This window comes from Penicillium brevicompactum (assembly GCF_028827555.1).
Source record: "Penicillium brevicompactum strain IBT 35665 chromosome Unknown utg000002l_segment0_segment0, whole genome shotgun sequence".
NCBI classification, from domain to species: Eukaryota; Fungi; Ascomycota; class Eurotiomycetes; order Eurotiales; family Aspergillaceae; genus Penicillium; species Penicillium brevicompactum.
The window spans coordinates 257977-278571 of record NW_026623205.1 but is presented as its reverse complement, the minus strand read 5'-3'; the positions used below and the strand labels follow the sequence as shown (position 1 = coordinate 278571).

General features: G+C 47.5%; 9 protein-coding genes across 9 annotated transcripts; 5 read left to right on the top strand and 4 right to left on the bottom strand.

Annotated features, from left to right (window-relative positions):
* Nucleotides 1–495: 495 nt before the first annotated feature.
* N7506_002879 (uncharacterized protein) lies at nt 496–1461 on the top strand (the record flags this gene model as incomplete). Its single annotated transcript, XM_056952174.1, has 1 exon — nt 496–1461. One exon carries the CDS (start codon nt 496–498, stop codon nt 1459–1461), a length of 966 nt encoding a protein of 321 aa, XP_056813866.1.
* A 648-nt stretch (nt 1462–2109) lies between these two features.
* On the top strand, nt 2110–3699 carry N7506_002878 (glycoside hydrolase family 5 protein; the record flags this gene model as incomplete). The annotated part of the gene is made up of 4 exons (XM_056952173.1): nt 2110–2207; nt 2273–2537; nt 2603–2983; nt 3034–3699. 4 exons carry the CDS (start codon nt 2110–2112, stop codon nt 3697–3699), a joined length of 1410 nt encoding a protein of 469 aa, XP_056813865.1.
* Nucleotides 3700–4193: 494 nt separating this feature from the next.
* N7506_002877 (sugar porter family MFS transporter) lies at nt 4194–6004 on the bottom strand (the record flags this gene model as incomplete). Its single annotated transcript, XM_056952172.1, has 4 exons — nt 4194–4651; nt 4726–4966; nt 5043–5740; nt 5788–6004. 4 exons carry the CDS (start codon nt 6002–6004, stop codon nt 4194–4196), a joined length of 1614 nt encoding a protein of 537 aa, XP_056813864.1.
* An 870-nt stretch (nt 6005–6874) lies between these two features.
* Nucleotides 6875–8139, top strand: N7506_002876 (NAD(P)-dependent alcohol dehydrogenase; the record flags this gene model as incomplete). The annotated part of the gene is made up of 2 exons (XM_056952171.1): nt 6875–7102; nt 7183–8139. The coding sequence occupies 2 exons, from the start codon at nt 6875–6877 to the stop codon at nt 8137–8139; spliced, it is 1185 nt and encodes a 394-aa protein (XP_056813863.1).
* Nucleotides 8140–10665: 2526 nt separating this feature from the next.
* Nucleotides 10666–12054, top strand: N7506_002875 (transferase family-domain-containing protein; the record flags this gene model as incomplete). Its single annotated transcript, XM_056952170.1, has 1 exon — nt 10666–12054. The coding sequence occupies one exon, from the start codon at nt 10666–10668 to the stop codon at nt 12052–12054; it is 1389 nt and encodes a 462-aa protein (XP_056813862.1).
* A 437-nt stretch (nt 12055–12491) lies between these two features.
* Nucleotides 12492–13958, bottom strand: N7506_002874 (fungal specific transcription factor domain-containing protein; the record flags this gene model as incomplete). The annotated part of the gene is made up of 1 exon (XM_056952169.1): nt 12492–13958. The coding sequence occupies one exon, from the start codon at nt 13956–13958 to the stop codon at nt 12492–12494; it is 1467 nt and encodes a 488-aa protein (XP_056813861.1).
* Nucleotides 13959–15686: 1728 nt separating this feature from the next.
* Nucleotides 15687–16297, top strand: N7506_002873 (uncharacterized protein; the record flags this gene model as incomplete). The annotated part of the gene is made up of 2 exons (XM_056952168.1): nt 15687–16238; nt 16289–16297. The coding sequence occupies 2 exons, from the start codon at nt 15687–15689 to the stop codon at nt 16295–16297; spliced, it is 561 nt and encodes a 186-aa protein (XP_056813860.1).
* A 774-nt stretch (nt 16298–17071) lies between these two features.
* N7506_002872 (uncharacterized protein) lies at nt 17072–18092 on the bottom strand (the record flags this gene model as incomplete). The annotated part of the gene is made up of 2 exons (XM_056952167.1): nt 17072–17741; nt 17842–18092. 2 exons carry the CDS (start codon nt 18090–18092, stop codon nt 17072–17074), a joined length of 921 nt encoding a protein of 306 aa, XP_056813859.1.
* Nucleotides 18093–18784: 692 nt separating this feature from the next.
* Nucleotides 18785–19908, bottom strand: N7506_002871 (uncharacterized protein; the record flags this gene model as incomplete). The annotated part of the gene is made up of 5 exons (XM_056952166.1): nt 18785–19100; nt 19159–19282; nt 19375–19625; nt 19680–19803; nt 19863–19908. 5 exons carry the CDS (start codon nt 19906–19908, stop codon nt 18785–18787), a joined length of 861 nt encoding a protein of 286 aa, XP_056813858.1.
* Between the last annotated feature and the right edge of the window lie 687 nt (nt 19909–20595).

The window sequence follows — 20595 nt, the reverse complement described above, 5'->3', positions numbered from 1 at the left end:
GCTCCAACGGCGAGGTCGGGAGTCTACCTTGGTAGGGAAGTGCCCTCTAGACATGGTCAACGCCGCCTCCAACTCAGAAAGACCAAGTGAGTTCCCAGGAATTTTTTAATTGTCTTCCCTCTTTATTTCTTCTCCAAAACGCAATCTAACAGACCTCTGGCTGAAAGACAACCAAACACGCAAGCTTGCTTACGCCCATTACAAAGAGATCTTCGTGGACATTCGTTCCCTCCTACACCCAGAATCACTTGATTCCCCGCAGAAAGACAACCCCTATATTCCCTTTTGACCGAAGACGACCCTGACAGAGATTCAACTCTGAAGGATTCAAGGATCTTGACGTGCCAGTGGCATTGAGCCATGAGCTCCTTCCCCGAAGAGTGAGTTCCGAGTGAACAAGCGTTACCCTGAAACGTATTTAGGAGCCTGACATACTTTATTGAAAGGTCCAGCTCATCGGAATCTTCCAGGATATCCTCTTTCTCTCTGCAAGAGATGTCAGAGGATGTCGGCCCACACGAAAATCAGATGGAATCGCACAGAGCCACAAAAATTCTTTCCAATCAAGTCCATCGTCTACCACAACTGAAGAAATACTTGCAGGGGGTTTCAAACACTCGTTCAAGCCCCTATATCTACAAGATCGCGCTCATCGTACACTGGAATGGCACTGTGGGAGTAATTAAACACATGTACACAATGCAACGCGTGATGGAGGAATTCGACATTCACTGCGAGCACCATACTCTGTGTGACACTCGAGATGGAGTGCCGGAGTCGAATCTCTTACGTCGAATTGACGAAATTATCAAAGATTGTCAGGACAGAGATGGAAAGTGTCTCGTCGTTTTCTGCTACCTTGGTCATGCAGAGAAAGAGGGCCATCTCAGTCTCACCAGTGATTTATGGGATCAAAAGTTTTTCTGGCCAAGTATCAGAATGGACCTGTTATGTGAGGAGACTCATATGGACAAAATCGATACGTTGGCCATACTTGATTGCTACTACGACGAGTTAGCCTGGATCACCAGGAGCCCACGGAAAGTGCTTGTCATCGCCGCTGGTGGCAATGATAAGAACAGACATACCGAGGAGTCCCACCACCCATCGTTCCCAGAGCGGTTGTACCGAGTGGTACAGAAATTCAAGGGAAAAGGAAGCATCACAACCATAGACCTTTACCACGAGCTCGTACATGATGCTGTTGGAGAGGAGCCAAATAACCATGTTTGCTCCGATACAGTTCCGAGACCCGTGATGATGCAGCACGAGGGCACTAAACCTATAAAACTCGTGTTCAAGGATCTTCACCGGAGTCTGCGATCTACCCCAGAAGAGGGAATCGTTGTCAAGTTGACACTGAAAGGGGATTCCCAGGCAATGAGGCTTCTTAGAGATGCCGTTCGTGAAATTCCAGACAAACTGGACGTGGAAATTACCCATGCTTTTCATACCGGTTAGTACTCCGACGTGCCCCGGGGCATAGGACATGCAAGGTGGGAAATGAGATACTCTCAACACCGCGTGGCATGAAATCTCGCTTTGCAAAGATGGAATCGGATACAAAGAGCACCGGGTCTACCTACTTGAATCATATCTGATGGCCGCGGGGAAAGTGATGATGAGGCTTAGTTGTATCACTAGTGAGTGGGCTTACATTGTGCCAGGGCTAATGAAAGGTTGACATGTAGACCTTGAATGGGTTTATATTTGGTAACCGCCCAGGCGGCTCTCGAGGATGTTAATAAGGCTGGGTCTATGAGGGCGACAAGAGCACTCGTCTATGTGCTGCCCAAAGAATGATCAAAGAAAGCACATGACCTGACATATGTGCCCTTTTCCACACGCCGTCAGGTGACACAACGCCTTCCTGCGTTTAAGGCTGAATATGTCGAATTTAACCGACAGCAATTGACTTCACAGCCTGAAGCCATTTGCATCACCCGCCAAGATATGCATTTAGCCCATTCCCCGCGTTTACTGGTTTTGTTGGCAATGCTGAAATGACGTGGTACAAATAAACCACCTAGTCCCCACAGGAGCCATCACTGTTCTACCAACACCTGTCTCCAAGTAACCGAGAAGCACTGCTAGAGCTCTATTGGAATTATGACTACCGGCTTCCTGCGCGTCAAAGGGGCAACCATCGTCGACGGCGATGAGAATGACATCGTCATGCGAGGAGCTGCCCTCGGGGGATGGATGAAGTACGCTGATACCCAGTAAGAACTGTACAATGGAGAGAAAAACTAACATGGCTTTGTGATATTAGCATGGAGAATTTTATCACCGGTTTCCCAGGACATGAAGCTCAACACCGTGCTGCCATGCGTCGAGTTCTTGGGCCAGAGAAATACGAGTTCTTCTTCGACAGGTGGCTGGAGTACTTTTTTACCGAGGCAGATGCTAAATTCTTCGCGGAGCTTGGTTTGAACTGCCTGCGACTGCCATTTAATTACCGGCACTTTGAAGACGATATGAATCCCAGAGTTCTGAAGGCCTCTGGCTTCAAACATTTGGACCGGGTTATCGACTTGGTAAGTCAAAGAAATGCGCTAGAAGTTAGGGCAGCAGAGCTCTCAACTGACAACACGATTTTCAGTGTGCAGCACAGGGCATATATACTATCCTCGACATGCATGCAGTTCCCGGTGGCCAGAATCCAGACTGGCACTCCGACAACCCTACCGGGTACGCAGCATTTTGGGATTACAAAGATCACCAGGATAGAACGGTTTGGCTCTGGGAGCAGATCGCGATGAGATACAAAAATAATCCCTGGGTTGCTGGGTACAATCCTCTCAATGAGCCGTGCGATCCAGAACATGTGCGGCTGCCTGCTTTCTATACCCGCATCGAAAAGGCGATTCGTGCGATAGATTCCAACCATATACTATGGCTGGACGGAAATACGTTTGCGATGGAATGGAAGGGATTTGACACGGTGCTGCCGAATTGCGTATATGCCATGCACGACTACTCGGTGAGTTTTGCTTTGAATTCCAACGTGATCGTTTGGCTCACCATCCTTAGTCAATGGGCTTTCCAACCGGAGATCGATATAAAGGCACGGCAGATCAGAGGGAACGCTTGGAGCGTGGATACTTGCGCAAAGCACAGTTCATGAGTGAAAACAAGACACCAGTCTGGAACGGAGAATTTGGGCCGGTCTATGCAGACAAAATACTCGATGTTGATGCCGCCACCGTGAACCAGGAGCGGTACAATCTCCTCGGCGAGCAACTACGCATCTACGACAAGTACCATATCAGCTGGTCAATCTGGCTCTACAAAGACATCGGCCTACAGGGTATGGTCTATACAAATCCCGAAAGCAGATGGAACAGAACCCTGAAGCCGTTCCTTGAGAAAAAGAAGGACTTGTGGCTGGACAAGTGGGGCCATCGACCTGCGGCTGATCCTGAAGCTGCACTCAGGCCTTTGGTCGATTGGATTGATAGTGTGAGCCCAACTGCAAAAGACACCTATCCGACTTCTTGGAACACAGAGATGCATGTCATGCGAAATGTTTTCAACACCTTCCTAGCGGCATCGTTCGTGGATGAGTTTGCTAATTTATTCCGGGGCGCCAGCGAGGAAGATCTAGATGAACTTGCCAGAAGCTTCCACTTTGAATCTTGTCTACAACGTGAAGGGTTGAACGAGATTCTCAAGAATCATGCAAGTGTCCTTGGTTAAAGTGGTGGGAAAATTTTGAATTTATTAATCGTCCCGTAATGATCTCATTCGAATAGTCCAATTATTTGCCCTTCAAGAAGTCCTGATAGAAAAAACTATTGCGACTCCAAACCAGTGAGTGGAATTAGAAGGGGATTCTGTTGAGCTCGGTATTGACATTCAGTATGTCGAGAAACGCGGTTAGCTCGGCATAAACTGAATCATCGTCAATCGCGGTACTCACAAGCTCGGCACACGCAGTCAACACGGTAAACGCATCACTTGGAGCACAGGACTGCAAAAGTCGCCAGAAGATAATTATCAAATCGCTGACATCCCGATGGGGTCTTCTACAACGTAGCACACACCGTTGTAAATACTGCTATACCATCGATCCGTGGATGAGATATCAAAAAAAAGAAACCTTGGAAGTAGTGACCGTATTCGGATTGAAAATTGCTGAGCTAAGATCATCATATGTGACATCTAATGCAGAGAACTATGACACTTGTTGATCATGCCGAGTGCTCTATTCTCTCACTTTGCGCCTCCTCCATAACTTCCACATAGCAATCAGCGAATGCCTTATCCCCAAATGCGACCGCAATTTCCTCCAGGGAATGATGCGCTGTCTCCACGTAGTAGAAATGAACAAGTATTGCGGAAGAAAGACAGAATCCCGCAATCACAATATAGAAATAGCCGTGAATACCAGCGAAGGCATCGGGGGACACCATTCCAATGATGAAATTGAACACCCAGTTGCTGAACGTGGCCAAAGCCATACCTTTGCTGCGACCACGGAGTGGGAAGATTTCTGCAGGTAGCAGCCATGGCATGGGTCCCCAGGTAAAGCCATAGAGGATGTTATACAGCATAACAAACGCGTACTGACCGTTTGCTTTGACTTGGATGTCGATGTCGATTTCTGTGAACACGCAGACAATGGCTAGAAGGACTGCCATACCGAGGCCTGTTGAAATAATTTAGTTTGTCAGTTCTTGGAATGTCCAAAGTATTCCCTTTTCCAAAGATGCTGGGACTGACCTCCAAGAATGAGTAAAGGTTTACGTCCCCATCTATCGGCCAACCACCATGTAACAATAGTCGCAGCCGTATAGGGAAGGGCGTTTGCAGCTGTGTATAATAGAGACTTCCGATTGTCGTATCCGGCGGAGGACAGCGTACTCGGAAGGTAGAAGGAGATGATGTTGATACCGTTGATCTGTGCAAACATCTGCACAGTGATTCCAACAATCGTTCGCTTTCGATAGCGGGTGAACATTTCCTGCCAAACTGTTAGAAAGGTCCCAAAATATACCAAAAATATGCTGACTGAGCATCTGGGACAAGAGTCATCTTACCATCCAGCTGGACTTTCCAAGATTGCTCTCATAAATAACCGCCTCGTGGATTTCGAGGAATGTTCGTTGAACGTGATCCGCTTGTGTATCTCCGTTTGAATGTAGGTCTGCGATCGTCTGCAAACTTTCATCCACAAATCCGTTGATCGCCAACCATCGAGGGGTCTCTGGTAGGAAGAAAGACATGGCCAGCAAGACAAAAGAGAGAACGATCTGGATTATGAACGGTCCCTGCCATGAGAGATTCTTGGGGAGAAGGAAGTTGAACCCATAGTCCACCCAGCACGAAAGCATATATCCGGCAATCAAAAAGGTATACTCAATTCCAACCATCAATCCGCGACGGTGGGCCGACGCGATCTCGGTTTGGATAATAGGCACAGTCATGGAAAGGAAGCCGACTCCCACACCCTGGATAGTACGACCCACAATGAATGTGGCAAAGCCAGGTGCAAACATCTGAATGAAAGAGGAGAAGAAGTATATGAAAGCACCAAAACGGACGCATTTCTTTCTGCCAACCATGTCTCCGAGCCTTCCAGCGACGAGAGCTCCGACTGCGGCTGCTGCTTGTAGACATGAGACGGATATACCCGTTATCGAAGGATCGACTCCACTCGTGGAGCCGTCGGCACCTCCATAATTCTTGAAGAAGCGAGCGACAAAGACCTCGTTGACCAGCAAGCCGGACATGATACCTATCGGGTTAGCTACTAGTCTTGTCATCCGCCCGATCGACACTTACCAGAGTTGAAACCGAAGAGGGCATCACCTAAACTGCCAAAAGCACAGGTCGCGTACAGCAAGAGCGCGCCTTTGAAAGGGTATCTAGCTGAAATCTTCTTCGGCTTGATTTTCTTCTCTAGCCAGCTCTGCTGCTCCCCGGACTGTGCAGCCACGGCGAGGGACCGCTCGCGAATTGAGGCATATGGTGTTGCCTCGGTGGATTTAGTGACACTCATAGCGTCGGTGGAAAGCTCATGTACGAGCACAGCTTGTCTCAAAGATAATTGTTCAAGAATGTCTCCTCAGACACCTAAAAGACGTCGGGATTAGGGGTTTATTTCTACCCCAGATCCTGTCCCGTGGGGAAGCGACATTTTCTCCAGGATGTCGGGGAAAAAGACCGTGAGTGGTGTCACGTAATGGGGAAAACCATATCGGGATATGTCCGAATCCCTGGATTTCACATGTCCCGGGGCTGTCATTGGAGGACGGGAGGAAGCTAACGGTTTCAATCCCTAGGTAACCCGACGCCGAGCCGTGAGAATGGACGGTGTTGATCGAATATTTTGCCGGCCATCGTATAGCGCCAGCCCGTTCCTGTTTAGTTTACCCGTGGGCTCTGCCGATTGGTTGCGCTGTGTGGGGTTCAACACGGTTCCGGGACTGTGGGGACTTGATCTCGGTTCCGGTGGCGAATATCACGGTTCCGGGCAGCTAGAAATGTTGACCATCAGCAATCGGATCCGGATTGCGAGGTTTAACGGGAGATCATAGAGTTTGCGTACGGGGAAATGAGCCTGGAAGCTCTCCTGATGTGGTCAGTATCTTCTGCCCATCATCTGTACCATGGTTCTTTGTAGGTCTGCTCGAAATGCTCTATGGATATGTGTCGACGAATGGCTCCCGGAACCGCTGAACATGTTGGATATCCCGGTGAGAACTATGACATTTGCTGTACCCCACGCTCATCGGATGAAGCTCAGAAGGCCCCATTGACCGGGAACCCATGATTGTGACGAATGTGACTGGCTCAATTCGCCTGTGCATGTTAAATATAAAACAAATACAATGTCCCACAAGATTTTAGCAAAACCACACACTCAAACATGACTGTCACAAAGAGCTCACAGGTTAGTATTCATCTGATCCCAAGTCAAAGATATGATCGTATGGTGAATGGCCTCGCTGACAATGAGACCTCCAAGGCCCCTAACGAGGCATTCGTATTGCACCCAGGCGGCACATTCTCCTACGAGGAGCGCAGCAAACCCACAATCCAGACTTCTCGGGATGTCGTAGTCCAAATTATGGCCACGGGCCTCTGTGGCTCAGATGTGAGTCAATGAACCCTCGCAGCGCCTGCCTGTTCATCCATTTCACCCGATAAATCGTGGCTAATGCCTGTTATTGATAGGTACACTACTGGCAACATGGCCGGATAGGTCGATACGTCGTCGAAGACCCAATCATCCTCGGTCACGAATCGACCGGAATTGTGATCGAGAGCGGAAGCGATGTAAAGGGCCTTGCAGTCGGAGACCGTGTCGCTCTGGAGCCAGGTATTGCCTGCAACACCTGCAAGCACTGCAGAGACGGCCGGTACAACCTCTGTCAAGATATGCGCTTTGCCGCAACGCCCCCATACGACGGAACACTTGCCAGATATTACCGCGTCCCTGCGGAATGTTGCTTCAAGCTCCCATCACACATCTCCCTCCGAGACGGCACTCTGATCGAGCCTCTCAGCGTGGCCGTGCACAGCTCTCGACTGGCAGGCAATATGCAAGAGAAATCAGTCATTGTATTCGGAGCTGGACCTGTTGGCTTACTCTGTTGTGCCGTCGCGCGCGCATTCGGTGCATCGAAGGTGGTTGCAGTGGATGTCGTGCCGGCACGATTGAGCTCTGCGGTCAAGTATGGTGCCACACACACATATCAAATGACAAGCGAGACTCCGGAGAAGAATTCAGAAGATCTGCTGGCTGCTACCGGGATAGTCGGTGGTGCTGATATTGCTTTGGACGCGACTGGCGCAGAACCATGCTTGAACTGCGGCATCCTCGCCCTCACGCAAGGCGGGACATTTGTGCAAGTTGGGCTGGGAAAACCAAACCCTTCTCTTCCAGTTGGTCAGATTTGCGACAAAGAGCTCGTCTTCAAGGGAAGCTTCCGGTATGGACCTGGTGACTTCCAATTAGCCATTGCGTTACTGGACTCGCGACGGGTGAAGCTTGATGATCTTGTCACCCACGAGTACCCTTTCACTCAAGCAGAGGAGGCTTTCAAAAATGTGGCTGGACGGGGTGGAATCAAGAGTGTCATATATGGACCGGGTGTGGATGAGGAAGCTGGGAATGTAGCATCATCATAAATATGAATTATTCCAGCTTGCAGAAACACCTCGCCGGTGAATCCGTTTTTCTGGCCTTGAAAACAAGCAAGAACTAGATTTTAGTCCTGCGTGGGGTCAGGCTTAATTTGATATATAGATGTAGTAGGTGAGTATCAAACAGGGGTACATCCATAGCTTAGAGTATTACATACAAACAGAAGCACTGGTCAGAAGTGTCAGTTAAATGACCAAATAAGGGCTCCCAGACATAACAAATACCAGCTGGGTGAGGTGTCGCTTGTCCTGATTTTGCGCCAGCTTAATCCCAAAGGGCCCAATCCTCTCCATCTGTTGGGTCAGTTTCCTTCCCGAAGTACTGGGTTCGAATCCTAGTCCCGATGTCCAGCTGAATTTGTTATCTTTTTGGTTGCTTTCTGTGTTCTCTATTTGTTTGTTGATATACTGCGACCAAGGGTCCACGGGGGTGCCGATGCATGACATATCACCGGAATTGTCCACGGGTAGATAGTTCGGCCCTCGCCAAATCAGGAGACAACAATCCCAACAAGACAAAATATCTCTAAATAGGTAGAGAGACACTATTTCTTCAGAAAAGATTTTTTCACCTGCCAGGGCTATACTATAGCCATAGAGGCGAAGGAAACCTCCAGTCAAGTACAAGCTTGGCAGTTTATTCGACCCACTCCAACTCTAGACCACTGTATCATTACTACCTGGTATATTTATGTATCTTTTCCAGATTTCATCATGAGCCCAGTTTCCTTCAGTCGATATCGGTTCTCACAAATGTGCCATATAATATAACCATTAACAAAGTCCCTCCAAAGCTTCCCAGCAATACCTTTTTCTGTCAATCCAGTATTGACAACATTCATTGTCTCAGCTACTTCCCCGCAAATTTGCTTCAGAATATCATGACCGCTGCAACATGAGGTACGTGCTCTGTTCATGATATTTGTGTTCGTCTCGGTTCCAACCACCGACTCCTTATAGAACGACAGTATATCATTGATGTCGTCAATAATTTCCAGCATACATGCGATAAAAGGAATATAGGTCGGCAAATGGCCACTTTCTTCAGCAAGGTGCTCAGGAAATATAAAATGTGCGTAAACTTCCCCAGCTCCGGTTTTATCACGCACAAATTTGGACGCTCTTTGACCAAATTTTGCTGGAAGATTCAGACCTGCAGCGAGGTTTGATTCGACTGTGTTTCCTAACATGAAATCGACCAAGCCTTTGGTAATGACCCCCGAGGAATATGGACCATAGAATTTTCCGGTTTCGGTAGCGACGAGCTTCAACCACAAAGTGACGACAGAATCATCGCACTTTAAAGTATGGAACCCATTGTAAGCACCAGATGAAACTCTCTGAAGATCAGGGAGAATACTCTCAAGGTCTTGCTCTGCTGTATCGTCCAAGTAAAGAAGAAAAGTGGTGAAGAGCGCAATATATCGCTTCAGCTGGTGACTAGCATTAGGATACCATTTGTCCGCGGCGCTGGTACATGCTGGTAAGAGCCCCCAAATGCGGGTCAGTTGGTCTTCTTGGAGATTCTGGGAAATGATCCATTCTTTAAGCTCCGAGTAAAGCTTTGTATTGAATGATCGAACTGGCTGTTGAAGGTCGAACCCAACATTCCGTAACCAAGTTTGAAGGATTTCCCCTATCTGAGTTTGAATGACTGTCATGTTTCTTTGAATATTCCCCCTGAATAGCAAAAAGTCTTGGAGAGTTTAACAGTAACGAAAACCGCGCTTCAAACTTGAAAAAGTTTGAATCTGTGGATTAGACCGAGAATTAATTTAGAAAGGGGGTGGTACGCAGTCTTATCAACCTTGTTGAATACTTCCAAGGTTACCAATAATGTCTACAAGTTTGGAACACCGACAGTTATGTTACACTGTGTTATCTTGAAAAGGCATATTGACATATCCGAGTTATACACGGCAGCCACACCTCCATTCGCCCACAGGCTTAAAGATCTCAAAAATGTTGCTCAGATGTTACACCACATTGTCTTCACAATGTATACTTATTTTGCCTACTAGGTTCCAAACTCCCAAGTGTTAACAAAAATGTCAGATCAAATCGGAAAATAAGTTTCTTGTTGTCATGGAGACTTCTCACCACATATACCTACCTCTCGATCTCGATCTTACCGTCACCCAATGTACCTTAGTATGGTACACACAGTGAAAACTCTAAGGGAATTGAATAATTGCCGAGTAGTGGATTAAAGAATTCTGTCGGAGTGGCGGCTGCCTGGTTTGTTAGGCTCGTTGCAGGTAGATAGCGCAGATCGAGCTCTCTCTCTCTCTCTCTCTCTCTCCCCCCCTCCCCCTCCTCTCCTCTTTCCACAATAAAATACTCTATCGTACATATCTGCTCCCCTCGATACAAGCTCCGGCAAGAAAAATGATACTACCATATTATTTTGACCCATATGTTTTGACTCCCTTGGACCATTCAACTGCGCCAGTTCATTTTTCGTTCTTCGTTAGCTTTCTTTGCCAAGATCCTGCCTCAGGATTGTCCGTAATGGTAAAGGGTGTCGAACGCTTAACTACATTGCTTCCATTTTTATCTGGCAACCTCGTCCAATCCACCCAGCAAAAAGGCATCAAAAATGTCTTCGAGGTACAACCGCCAGAATCATCGTATTTGAGCCAGCTACCCATACTCAAGATTAAGCACCATCCGTATTATGTTTCGCAAAGCAATGCGAATTTCAACATCCCTGCTTTACGTTCTGATGATCTCTTCACTTCTCATTATATGCCTCTCTCATTTTGTACACCTATCCACGGGCCACAGCCAATTTTACGACTGCAAGCAAATGTCATGACAGATGGGATTGTGCTCTGCCTATCTTTCCATCACTTTGCCGTTGATGGCATTGGACTATCATCCATAATGCAGGCACTTTCTGCGTGCTGCCGCAATCCCGACCAAACGCCTGAAAGACTACTGACCTCTCCTGAATGCGAGGCGCAAGTACGGACAAAGATATTTGAGAGTACAATTGAAGAGCACCTGTCAATTTATAAGGGCTATGGGCCCTACACTTGGAAGGCCGCACCAAGCTCTGATCTTGGGGCCCCGATCAGCCGCCGCTTTTGCCTCGATACTGAAAAGATCAGGAGCTTTCAAGATGCATGCAATGCAACCGTCGTTGCAAGTGATGACCAGGCATCTGTAAGCTTTTCTCGCTCTGAACAAGGTTCTGGCTGGCAGGGTTTTTCCAATAATGAAGTTGTGACTGCTTTGATCTGGCTATGCGGAATGCGTGCACGTTCTCGGGCGACATCCAAAAACCCTGATAAGTCTTTTCCGGATGATCGCCACTCTTCTCTCTCGTTTCTGGTTGATGTTCGGGGAATCCTTGACATTCCAAGTGCATATATGGGCAATGCAGTTGTAAACCCCACAACCACGTACCATTTCCAAGATGAAGAGCTACATGATACCAATATTTACGTCGATGCAAATACTAGTGGATTCAACTCAGACGACATTACTCTTCTAACCAGCCTCGCTCTATCAGTCCAAACAACGGTCCGGTCTGTGAGCCGAAATTACGTCCAGAATGTCATCTCGCAAATCATGGCGAGTGACGATTGGAACCTTCCAGCCAAGCCCGGTGACTTGTCAGTCAGCAGTCTTCGTCGCGCGCGGGTGTATGAGATGGATTTTGGCCCATGCTTGGGTACACCTTGTGACTTCGATGTGCCGGATAACAGAACGGATGGACTTGGCTGGATCATGCCTCCACGTTCTGAGTCTAGTGACCGGCTCATGGGCTACCAGAGTAGGGGATTCTGGGAGGTTCGAATGGCACTCGACCCGGTTGAAATGGAATCATTGAGAAACGACATGCTTTGGAGGGAGATTACTTTGGAGGAACCCAGGTGCTGTAAATTTGATTGATCAACTGAATATGAGCTCTCTTCTGCCTTCGCGTATCTGGTGTGAGTTCGGGAGGGACAAAGAGATTCTTGATGTGTCGTCCTTGTTATGCGTCTCCATTTATTGTTAGTGACATTACTATATTCAAATGGTACTCATGTGTTGAGTCTGTTTCCAGCGAATGGCGTAAATTTTATAATTGTCTTTCGGTTTGGTTCCATGTCATGTCCCACAGCCAATATAGCCCCCCTTCGGTGTTGTCCTGGTAAACCTCTTCTCCCAAGGGACGAGTGAAGCTAGACATAGTCCAGTCGTCGGTTGATTGCCATGGAATCTCATTCTGTATTCCTGGCCTATTTTCATGATATGAGTTCTCCCGACTATCCGAGGGAATGCTAGCACCGAATTCTGTTGGGCCCAAAGCTAAATGTAAGTTTTGAATTAGCATAATCTTCGCGTTAGACAGTAGTTGCGGATTTATTCTTACCATGCTGAACAGATGTCAAACTATCATTGAGTCGGTCAGCCCTGCTCAGATCTGGAAGTCTTTCATTCATAGAGAGATGGCTGCGAGGATCCAAAGCGGCATCTAGTGGCATTCTCAGTGTATCCTCCACTGAGAATGAATTTGGATCTGCCACGGTGTGAAGAGGTATGTGGCTCACTGCTTGGGCATTCGCAGTGATGGGTGCGAGCATGGCAGCCGATTCCCGACGAAGAAGCATCACGACAACATTCTTCAGAACAGCAGTACTCTGTTTTGACAGAGCTGACCGTCTGCCGAGCAAGTCCTGCAGACGAAGTATCCGAGTGATAGTTCGCTTGACCTCCTGAGCGGTATCAGATAAGGGCTCGGAAAGAGCCATGACAGCCAGCACTATTGCAGCGTTGAACAGGTTTATGGCCAGGAAGGCGACGAGGTGGCTATCAGTCGCAAGCTGTGCAAGAGCGGGTAGTTCAGTAATCCTCGATGTCCGTGTCGCTGCTTTCATCCATAACTCGGAGCTAGTGGTTTGACTGCCAAGAGCTGAAGGTTCTGTTTGCACATTCGGCTGGGTCACTGAGGGGGAGGTGGTTGAAGGGTGCATCGGTGTATCCATTTCGCGCTCATTTGGTGATCGCTTGTTTGCGATATAGAGATGATCGACCTGTTTCGCTAACAAGGGGCGATGTAGCACAATGAGAACGTTGTCATAGGTGAGTTGTAAGGAGAGTGATTGTAAAGCATATGCCCTTGAACTTGATGCGCTATTAGGATCAAAATCTTGATCAAGATCCAATATCAAATGACTTGGTAAGCAAGATCTCCACCTTTGGAGATGTTCTGTGATTTTTCCAACAAGGGCAAAATAAGTAGGTCCATTGAGATGTTCAGAAGTCCTCAGAGTCCGTGAGCCAAAGACGGTCTTCAGAGCTGGCGAAGCAATCAAGTAAAGCTGGTTCAGCTCCCGTTGATAAGTTGAATAGCATATGCTGTTGGTTTGTCCTGTGGGCGGGTGAACAAATTTCGGGTTCTCGAGCACGTCTGATGGCATGTTGAGATTGCAATCCTTGTCGTTGATGCCCAAGGGCCGACCGTATGTGATTGATGCAAACCTATCCCATGTGTAAACCGTCCACCAAACTCTTTTCCTTTCTTCGATATCATCAAAACTTCCTCGTGACAGTCCTCGGTGTAGGCCCAAAGATTGTGACATTTTGATAGTCGCGCCTAATAAGGAGAATGAAAGGTTCGGCCGACCATGGTAAACGTGATGGGATCCCAAAAGAATGCAGGTCTGGACGGCTGTCACTGAGGGGGTATCCATCAGCTCCACCAGGTTTGATTCAACAAGCTTCAACAAGTCGCCTCCTAGCATGTTGAAATCTTGGGCTTTTTCAGTTAGATCGCCGCCAGTCTTCTGCGACCTATACCATGAGGCCATTGCAAGTATCATCGAAAGCAGGATGAGAAATGGTCGTTGTGAGGGAGTCGCACAACCATCATTGATGGAAAGGAGGCCGTTTCGAAATTTTGGCTCGTATACCACAAGAGAAAACCAATGCACGGCATCGAAATAATCTTCCAACAGACTGAATACGACATCCATGGGAGGAAAATTGCAGCCTATAATCAGGGATATGGGAATTCGTTGGCCATTCCTCGTCGGGCTTGCACGGAAGTCCTCAGCCGTAGTCTGAAAACCGGGAATAGCGGAGGTAGTCTGTTCGTCGATTGGGTGATCGCCAAGTCCACATATTCTTTGAGCAATACCAATGGCCGATTCTGCTTCGCCGCAATTCAATGATGGTTGTGCATCATGCTCATTGGGGGAAGCTCTGTACTCTCACTTCTGGCGTGCTCAATTGCTGGCCCCGGGTCACGCGAATCTGCATCCCGGCCCGGGACGACCACATCTTGGAATTCTCTATGAGAATGCACAGGAGAGATCTGCAGTCGGTATTGACTCAACCTAGGGTTTCTGGGACCCAGGCGTCTATTGCCACTTGTGAGTATTGAATAATCGACATTCCAAAGTGTGAGGTTGTCAAGGCTTACTTCGGCGCATTCCCTTTTCGTGACCTAACAGGTGTCGTAAGCGGCGAACAATCTACATTCGCTCGGACACAGACGGAGCAAGGTCGAACGGGATCGCACTATTACTCATTCAGCATGCGCTTGGATGTGTAGAAATGTGGAGGCAAAGGGTGTTTTACCCGCGATTTGTGGCGCCGGCATCTTTCGCAGGCACTTCTCACTCTGGTTGGTAACGGAGACCGGACATATGTTTCATCAAGGTTCCCATCCATGACATACAAAGAGCAGCAGTGGTTGCAGAAGCGGGTCTTCTAGCCCTCCAGTCGCCGGAGCAAGTGGATTTCCGAAATGGGGGCCTGAGGCCAAATTTGTGGTGCCTAAGGCTAAAGAGATTAGTCACCCACCAAATATCAGGTTCCAACGCTGACATGTTCGGCTTCGGTACGGAATAGTGCCGAGGCTGTTATTTTCTGCTTTGCCTTTCGGAAATCTTACCAGCTTCTTTTGAAAATTTCCGATACGTTAGCGAGGTGAGCAGAATCAAACCGGATAAACACATTTGTGTTGGCACAGATGTTTGCCTTGTTTGCCAGGCTCCATGCAGGCTAGATAGACGTAGGTGAGAGCTTCCCTCTCTCTCCCTTCTTCTTCTCTTCTCGTCTCCTACGATACATACATTGATGCTACGAATTGCCCATGAGCTTTGCTCGATAACCTGTATCCCGGCGTTCCTCTTGGACTTTGGTCGTAGTCTTTCTATCAGAACAGACGGCGGACACGGTCAGGTTTTATCTCTCCTGCAGTTTATTTCTATTCCAGTTGTTGGAAACTTGGCATTTTTTGGAGGTGGGAGCCCTGGAGTAAGCTGTCGGTGACTCGGAAATTTTGACCTTCCTGCAGGATTCATGTATCGCTGCTCAGTGTCGAAAATGGGACCTGTGGGTAATATGTCAAGGTTTCTACGTAAACCCCGGGAGGTTAACGGAGCTTGGTCTCGGGAATCAGCATCCACATTAGGCGCCGGCTAAGAACCATAGTCTACATTTCATCTCACAATCCAGATGTCTTTGATCAATAGTCTCATTTCTCTCTCGTACTCAACTCCATCAAAGTTCCCTTGATAAATTTGGTGAAGATGTCCAAATTACTTGAAGATGACGAGCCCAAAAGCGCCTCCTGTGACTATGATCAACCTCCCCAATACAATTCTTGCCAGCAAAGACCAGATTTGCTCACCTCCGTCGTCGAGAACGAGATGGCCTATCGCGAAAATACACGAAATTTGACAGAATGGAACAAACATTTGATTGATTGGTCCAATAATGCGCAACAAATGAAGCGTGGTGATGCTCATCGTCACAATAAGAGAAAGTCGCCTGACCCGGACTTAGCAGAATCTGAGCTACGTGAAATGGCTGGTATATTGAGAAAAGTAGAGCAGTCGCTTCAAGAGCGCGCCGATCTCTTGAAGGAGCGATCTAATGAAAACTCTGGGCTTTACACCGCTATGTCAAGTCTCTCCCCAGACGAGTTTGAACGGACATATGCTTCAGTGAAGCGAGACGGGTTTCAACAGGCCAGAACCGGGGTGTTCTCTAACATTGCTTCTATGGAGCGACGCAAAGGCCTCTGGGCAAAGTTGTGGAGCCTCTGTGCTCGCCCTGGACGGAAAAGAGCAGACCTTGAGGTGGATTGGGACGGTATAGGATTGCTGAATTTTATCTCGCGTTGTGGTAGGTTGAATAATCGGTTGGAATGTTTTTGCTCTGTTTATGGGCTTTGTTGCTGTGCATGCTTTGAAATTGAATGATTATCTATCTTCGAATATTTGTTTGATCCATGAGAAGCCACCTGTAGGGACAAAAAAACTGAAAGTTCGGATTACGAGCAAAGGTAAGTCCATACCAAGTGGTCATCATTTCCTTATTGGATACCTAATTCAATTGTGATTATTCAGGCAGAGATTGGTTTCAGGGGCGCGAGATCAAGTCTCTAGATTACAAGGGTGGGAAGACAAAAGTCACAAAACTCCCGAGGTCATACTCAACATCAGTTCATACCTGGGCAGCTCACGATCACATCATTGTGCCATAGCAAATGATGGATTCTATATCTGCGAGGCACCCTCTAAAGTTATCGGGCTCTGCAAATACAGCCCTGGAGTCTCTCTACAGGCTTGTATGTTTCCTCAAGTATTACATTCTGTTATCTGACGAAGTTGACTCTCTTCAAAATGTTGCTCAATACGTCAACACTTTCTCCACCTTGAATTCTTTCCCCTCGCCTTCTGGTAATCTCAGCTCTCGCCTCAAGATCTTCGAGTGAGCAAAGTCTGATTCGATCAAGGTTGGAAATAGAACTTCCGATGCTCACTGCCCTCGGAAGAACGATTTGCCTTTTCGAGTGTGAATAAATCACTAATATCAAAACTCCAACAGCATGAATCAGGCTTCGACTTCTCTGAAATCCATCAAAGTATGCCATTTCGATTTCCAACCAGGCGGCTTCTATGTTGACCAATCACTCTACGGGCGCCTGATCTGGTTTCTCCTTTTTGGCGACGTGTCCCTCGTCAAGAGCTCGATGTTTAGCGGGAGCGCTATTTGCATTCTCTTTCGCTCGAGCATAACAGTCTTTGATCTCGGACTTGGCCCAAATAGCGCGAAAGCTGCGGAATCTTCCAAACCTAATGTTGTATTCTCTTTCGACATCCGATTGCGAGGCTCCATTGTCAAGAAGATCTTCGACAAATGCCCTGCCTTCATCATTCTCTTCTTTGTTGTATGCTATCTTCTTAGGTCCCTGTCGAGCGGTTGTTTTGGGTCTTTCTTCGGGGGAGGAAGAGCGGCTCGCAGCGTCATTGACGTAGTCTTCTCTGTACTTCGACTCTCCACGTTGCTTCTGCTCGGGTCGCTCGCGGGGTCTTTTTGCACCAGAGGGTTCGTGAACGGTTTGATTCCTTTTCTTTTGGATCTTTCTTGGTGGTCTTTTGATCTGGGAGCTTTGTTGTAACTCAGGTTGCGAAAGAGTGTGCTTTAGCTCTTTTTTGACTGCATTGATGTCACCATGCGATGTTTGGTATGAGGCTTTGGGCGCTGAGGCTTCCCCTTGGGTCTGAGAACAACTCAAGATGTTGGAGTCAATTATGGGGTGGCTTGTGATATCACAGTCATCAGAAATTGTGCGGGCGCTGTGATGAACGAGATCATTATTACACTGAGTCAGGACTCCCAGCACTGTCTGCTGATTAGTTCTCATTTCTTTGTACAGATATATCCCAGAAGCCGGACCTCAGGTTACGCTTTTTGGCCTGTTGCATTGGCTCCAAAAGGCATTCCTTCAGGGCGTATTGTGTGCGCTGCTCTCGTTCTGCCTCTGGGTGATCCGGGGGGTGTAAGAGCCGCCCAGAGACCCCACACATGAGCTCCTTGAATTCTTCACGGGTGAGCTGAATTTTGATATCTTTGCAAGTGCAGTAGTAGAGTCCATTATCTTGACGCTTGAAGTGTTGAGGCGTGAGACGTTCCCGCAGGACATCCATCCACGTGAGGGAGGGATGATTGTTAGGATCACAAAGACTCGGGCCTCCTCAGACATGGTGAAGCTATGATAGATGGAATTCAAGAGGGCCTGCGTTTCGAATTCGGACGGTTTCGAGAGTCTCGTGTGGCAAGGGAGCTGTGTACAGAATTTAGAGACTGTGAGTGATGTTGGGCTGATAGGTTATTGAAGAGGAGTGGGAGAGGTCAGAAAGATGAGAAAACAACAATGGGAGTATGGGCCAAGTGGTGCATCAGCAGGATGCCATAGGCAGCTGTCTGATCCACTCACTTCAACTCATTTGCACGCACTCTCCGAATCCCACACCTGCTAGGAATAACAAGCAGAAGCTCAATCGTTATAAACCCCTCTACATCACGCCTAATATAACCATTCAAATGTGCATAAGAATGGAACTTTTTGGTACTCGCTAGCATATTGGCGGTTCTATTTACTGGCCCTAATACGTCGATCGCGTGCCACGACAGGGCACATGAATATCAGCATAGCGATATAGATTGAGGCCACAGATTTCGTGCCATTAAGAATATTTTGAGCTCGGACCGAAGGATACTACCTGTTTTGGTCTGAGTTAATGTGACACCAAGCCTGCTTCAATTTTGACTTCCATTGTTTTCCCGTCATATAATCTACAGCTTTGTGACTTTGAAAGAGCGGAATGGAAAGACATCATTAATCACCATCTCCAGAATCACAAACTGTGACGTGCCTTGGTTGAATTTGGGCTAGCAGCGAAACAGGCGACCAGTTGTAGATGATGCCTTCTGCTTTTTTTCTGGTCATATCGGAAAGAGCCAGCTCTTGCTCGGTGATAAATAGAGACAGGCTCTCTGGGTATGCTCTCTTGATACCATGAAGAATTTCCTGGATGGCCATCAAGTAAGTGTTCGTACACAGCTGCATGAGGTGAGGTTCAAAGCAGCATGAGTCCGCATCGTGAACGGTGAAGCCGTCTTGGTGCAGGCGGTTAGGTAGATCAGATACCCAGCTACAACATCCTAGCTGTTAAACTATATTTTCCAGGACTATCCTCCAATTTCTCTTACATATAATCTATCCCAGCTCTTTCAAATATATGATTCATGCGTTGCTCGAACGCTAACCCCGTGGCGCCTTGAACACGCTGATGGACTAAGTTGGCATCTTCCCATTGCAAGTAACCTCCAGGCTCTGTGAGTAGATTTCCAAGGTTGTCAGCGTGGTAATGCAACCAAATGAACCAGGGGGAAAAAAAAAACACAAAAAGGGGGAGAAAAACATACTGAGCAGATTCTTAACATGGTTGACTAACGACGATGTGTCGCTTTCGCGCAAATTGCTTGCCCACATTCGCAGATGCACAACATCATACTGCCCAGAAAATGCTTCAGGTGGCTCAGAAAGGAAATTTAGTAAGCACAAGGTCACATTCTGGGGCCATAGCTCTTTCAGTGGAAATTGGTCACCGGATATGTCAAATCCGTGAAGCTGAACGGAAGAGGGCACTTGTCTCGCTAGATCTAATATCCAAATCCTCGTTCAATCAGATTTATTTCATTTCACATCAATGAGAAAGTCTGCCACCTACGCCGTTCCCGTTCCAAGATCGGCGATTTTCATGTCTTTGGTTATCGGTATAGCAGGGTGCAATTCATACCCTTTGTGGAGTTTCCACAACAGGTGTTGTGCGTCTAAGCTAGGACGAGTCAATACTGTAGACCTTTTTTCTTAAAGACGGCCAAGGCTCATTGACCTTCAGGTGATTACTGACCGAATAGATCCGGATATATCTCGGCCAAGAACGTACTCAGCTCCATGTGCCATATTCTTCCGAGGCTGTTGCTTTTAGTTGATAGAGATCAAATTTTTCTTCGGCTCTCAGTAAATAAAAATTTACTATAACAGCGTACCTTCCAGCTTTTAGGATCGCTTGGTGGCACAGGTCCAAATGCCAGGTAGTAGGAAAGCAGAAATGTGAGATGAAAAGAAAAAGGGCGGAAGCATGATAAGATGGGCAGGTAGTTGACTCTTCTACCGACCATGCTCTGCTTTGCGTAACCTCCGAGGCATCCTGAATCTCTTGTCTTAGCCAGGGTCCGCACACTAATTTATCACACTCTTGCTGAGTTAGGTCTTGCATGGCTGGAGAAGAAGTAATCTCCTGGGTCCGACACGATCCTTTCATTCTTGATTGTAGGGTGATCTCTACGTACCATGCCAGCAAGGTCTAGATCGTAGATCAAGCGGACCATCAACACAACTGAGAGAGTTGAAACTACTTCTCCCGGAGACAGTGAGTGTAACATGATTATATGGGCCATTCTGCATTGTCTCTTGGATAATCCCTACCAGTCAACTGGGGGTGATCCTTTCGGGTTGTGCAACTTGTCCTTATCGAGACTTGAGGGCCGATGAAAGGTCACTCGAAGTATGAGACGGTAGAGCATGTGATATTTGAAACGCCGAGCATGCTATATTTCTAGCTTGGACAGTGATTTGACCCC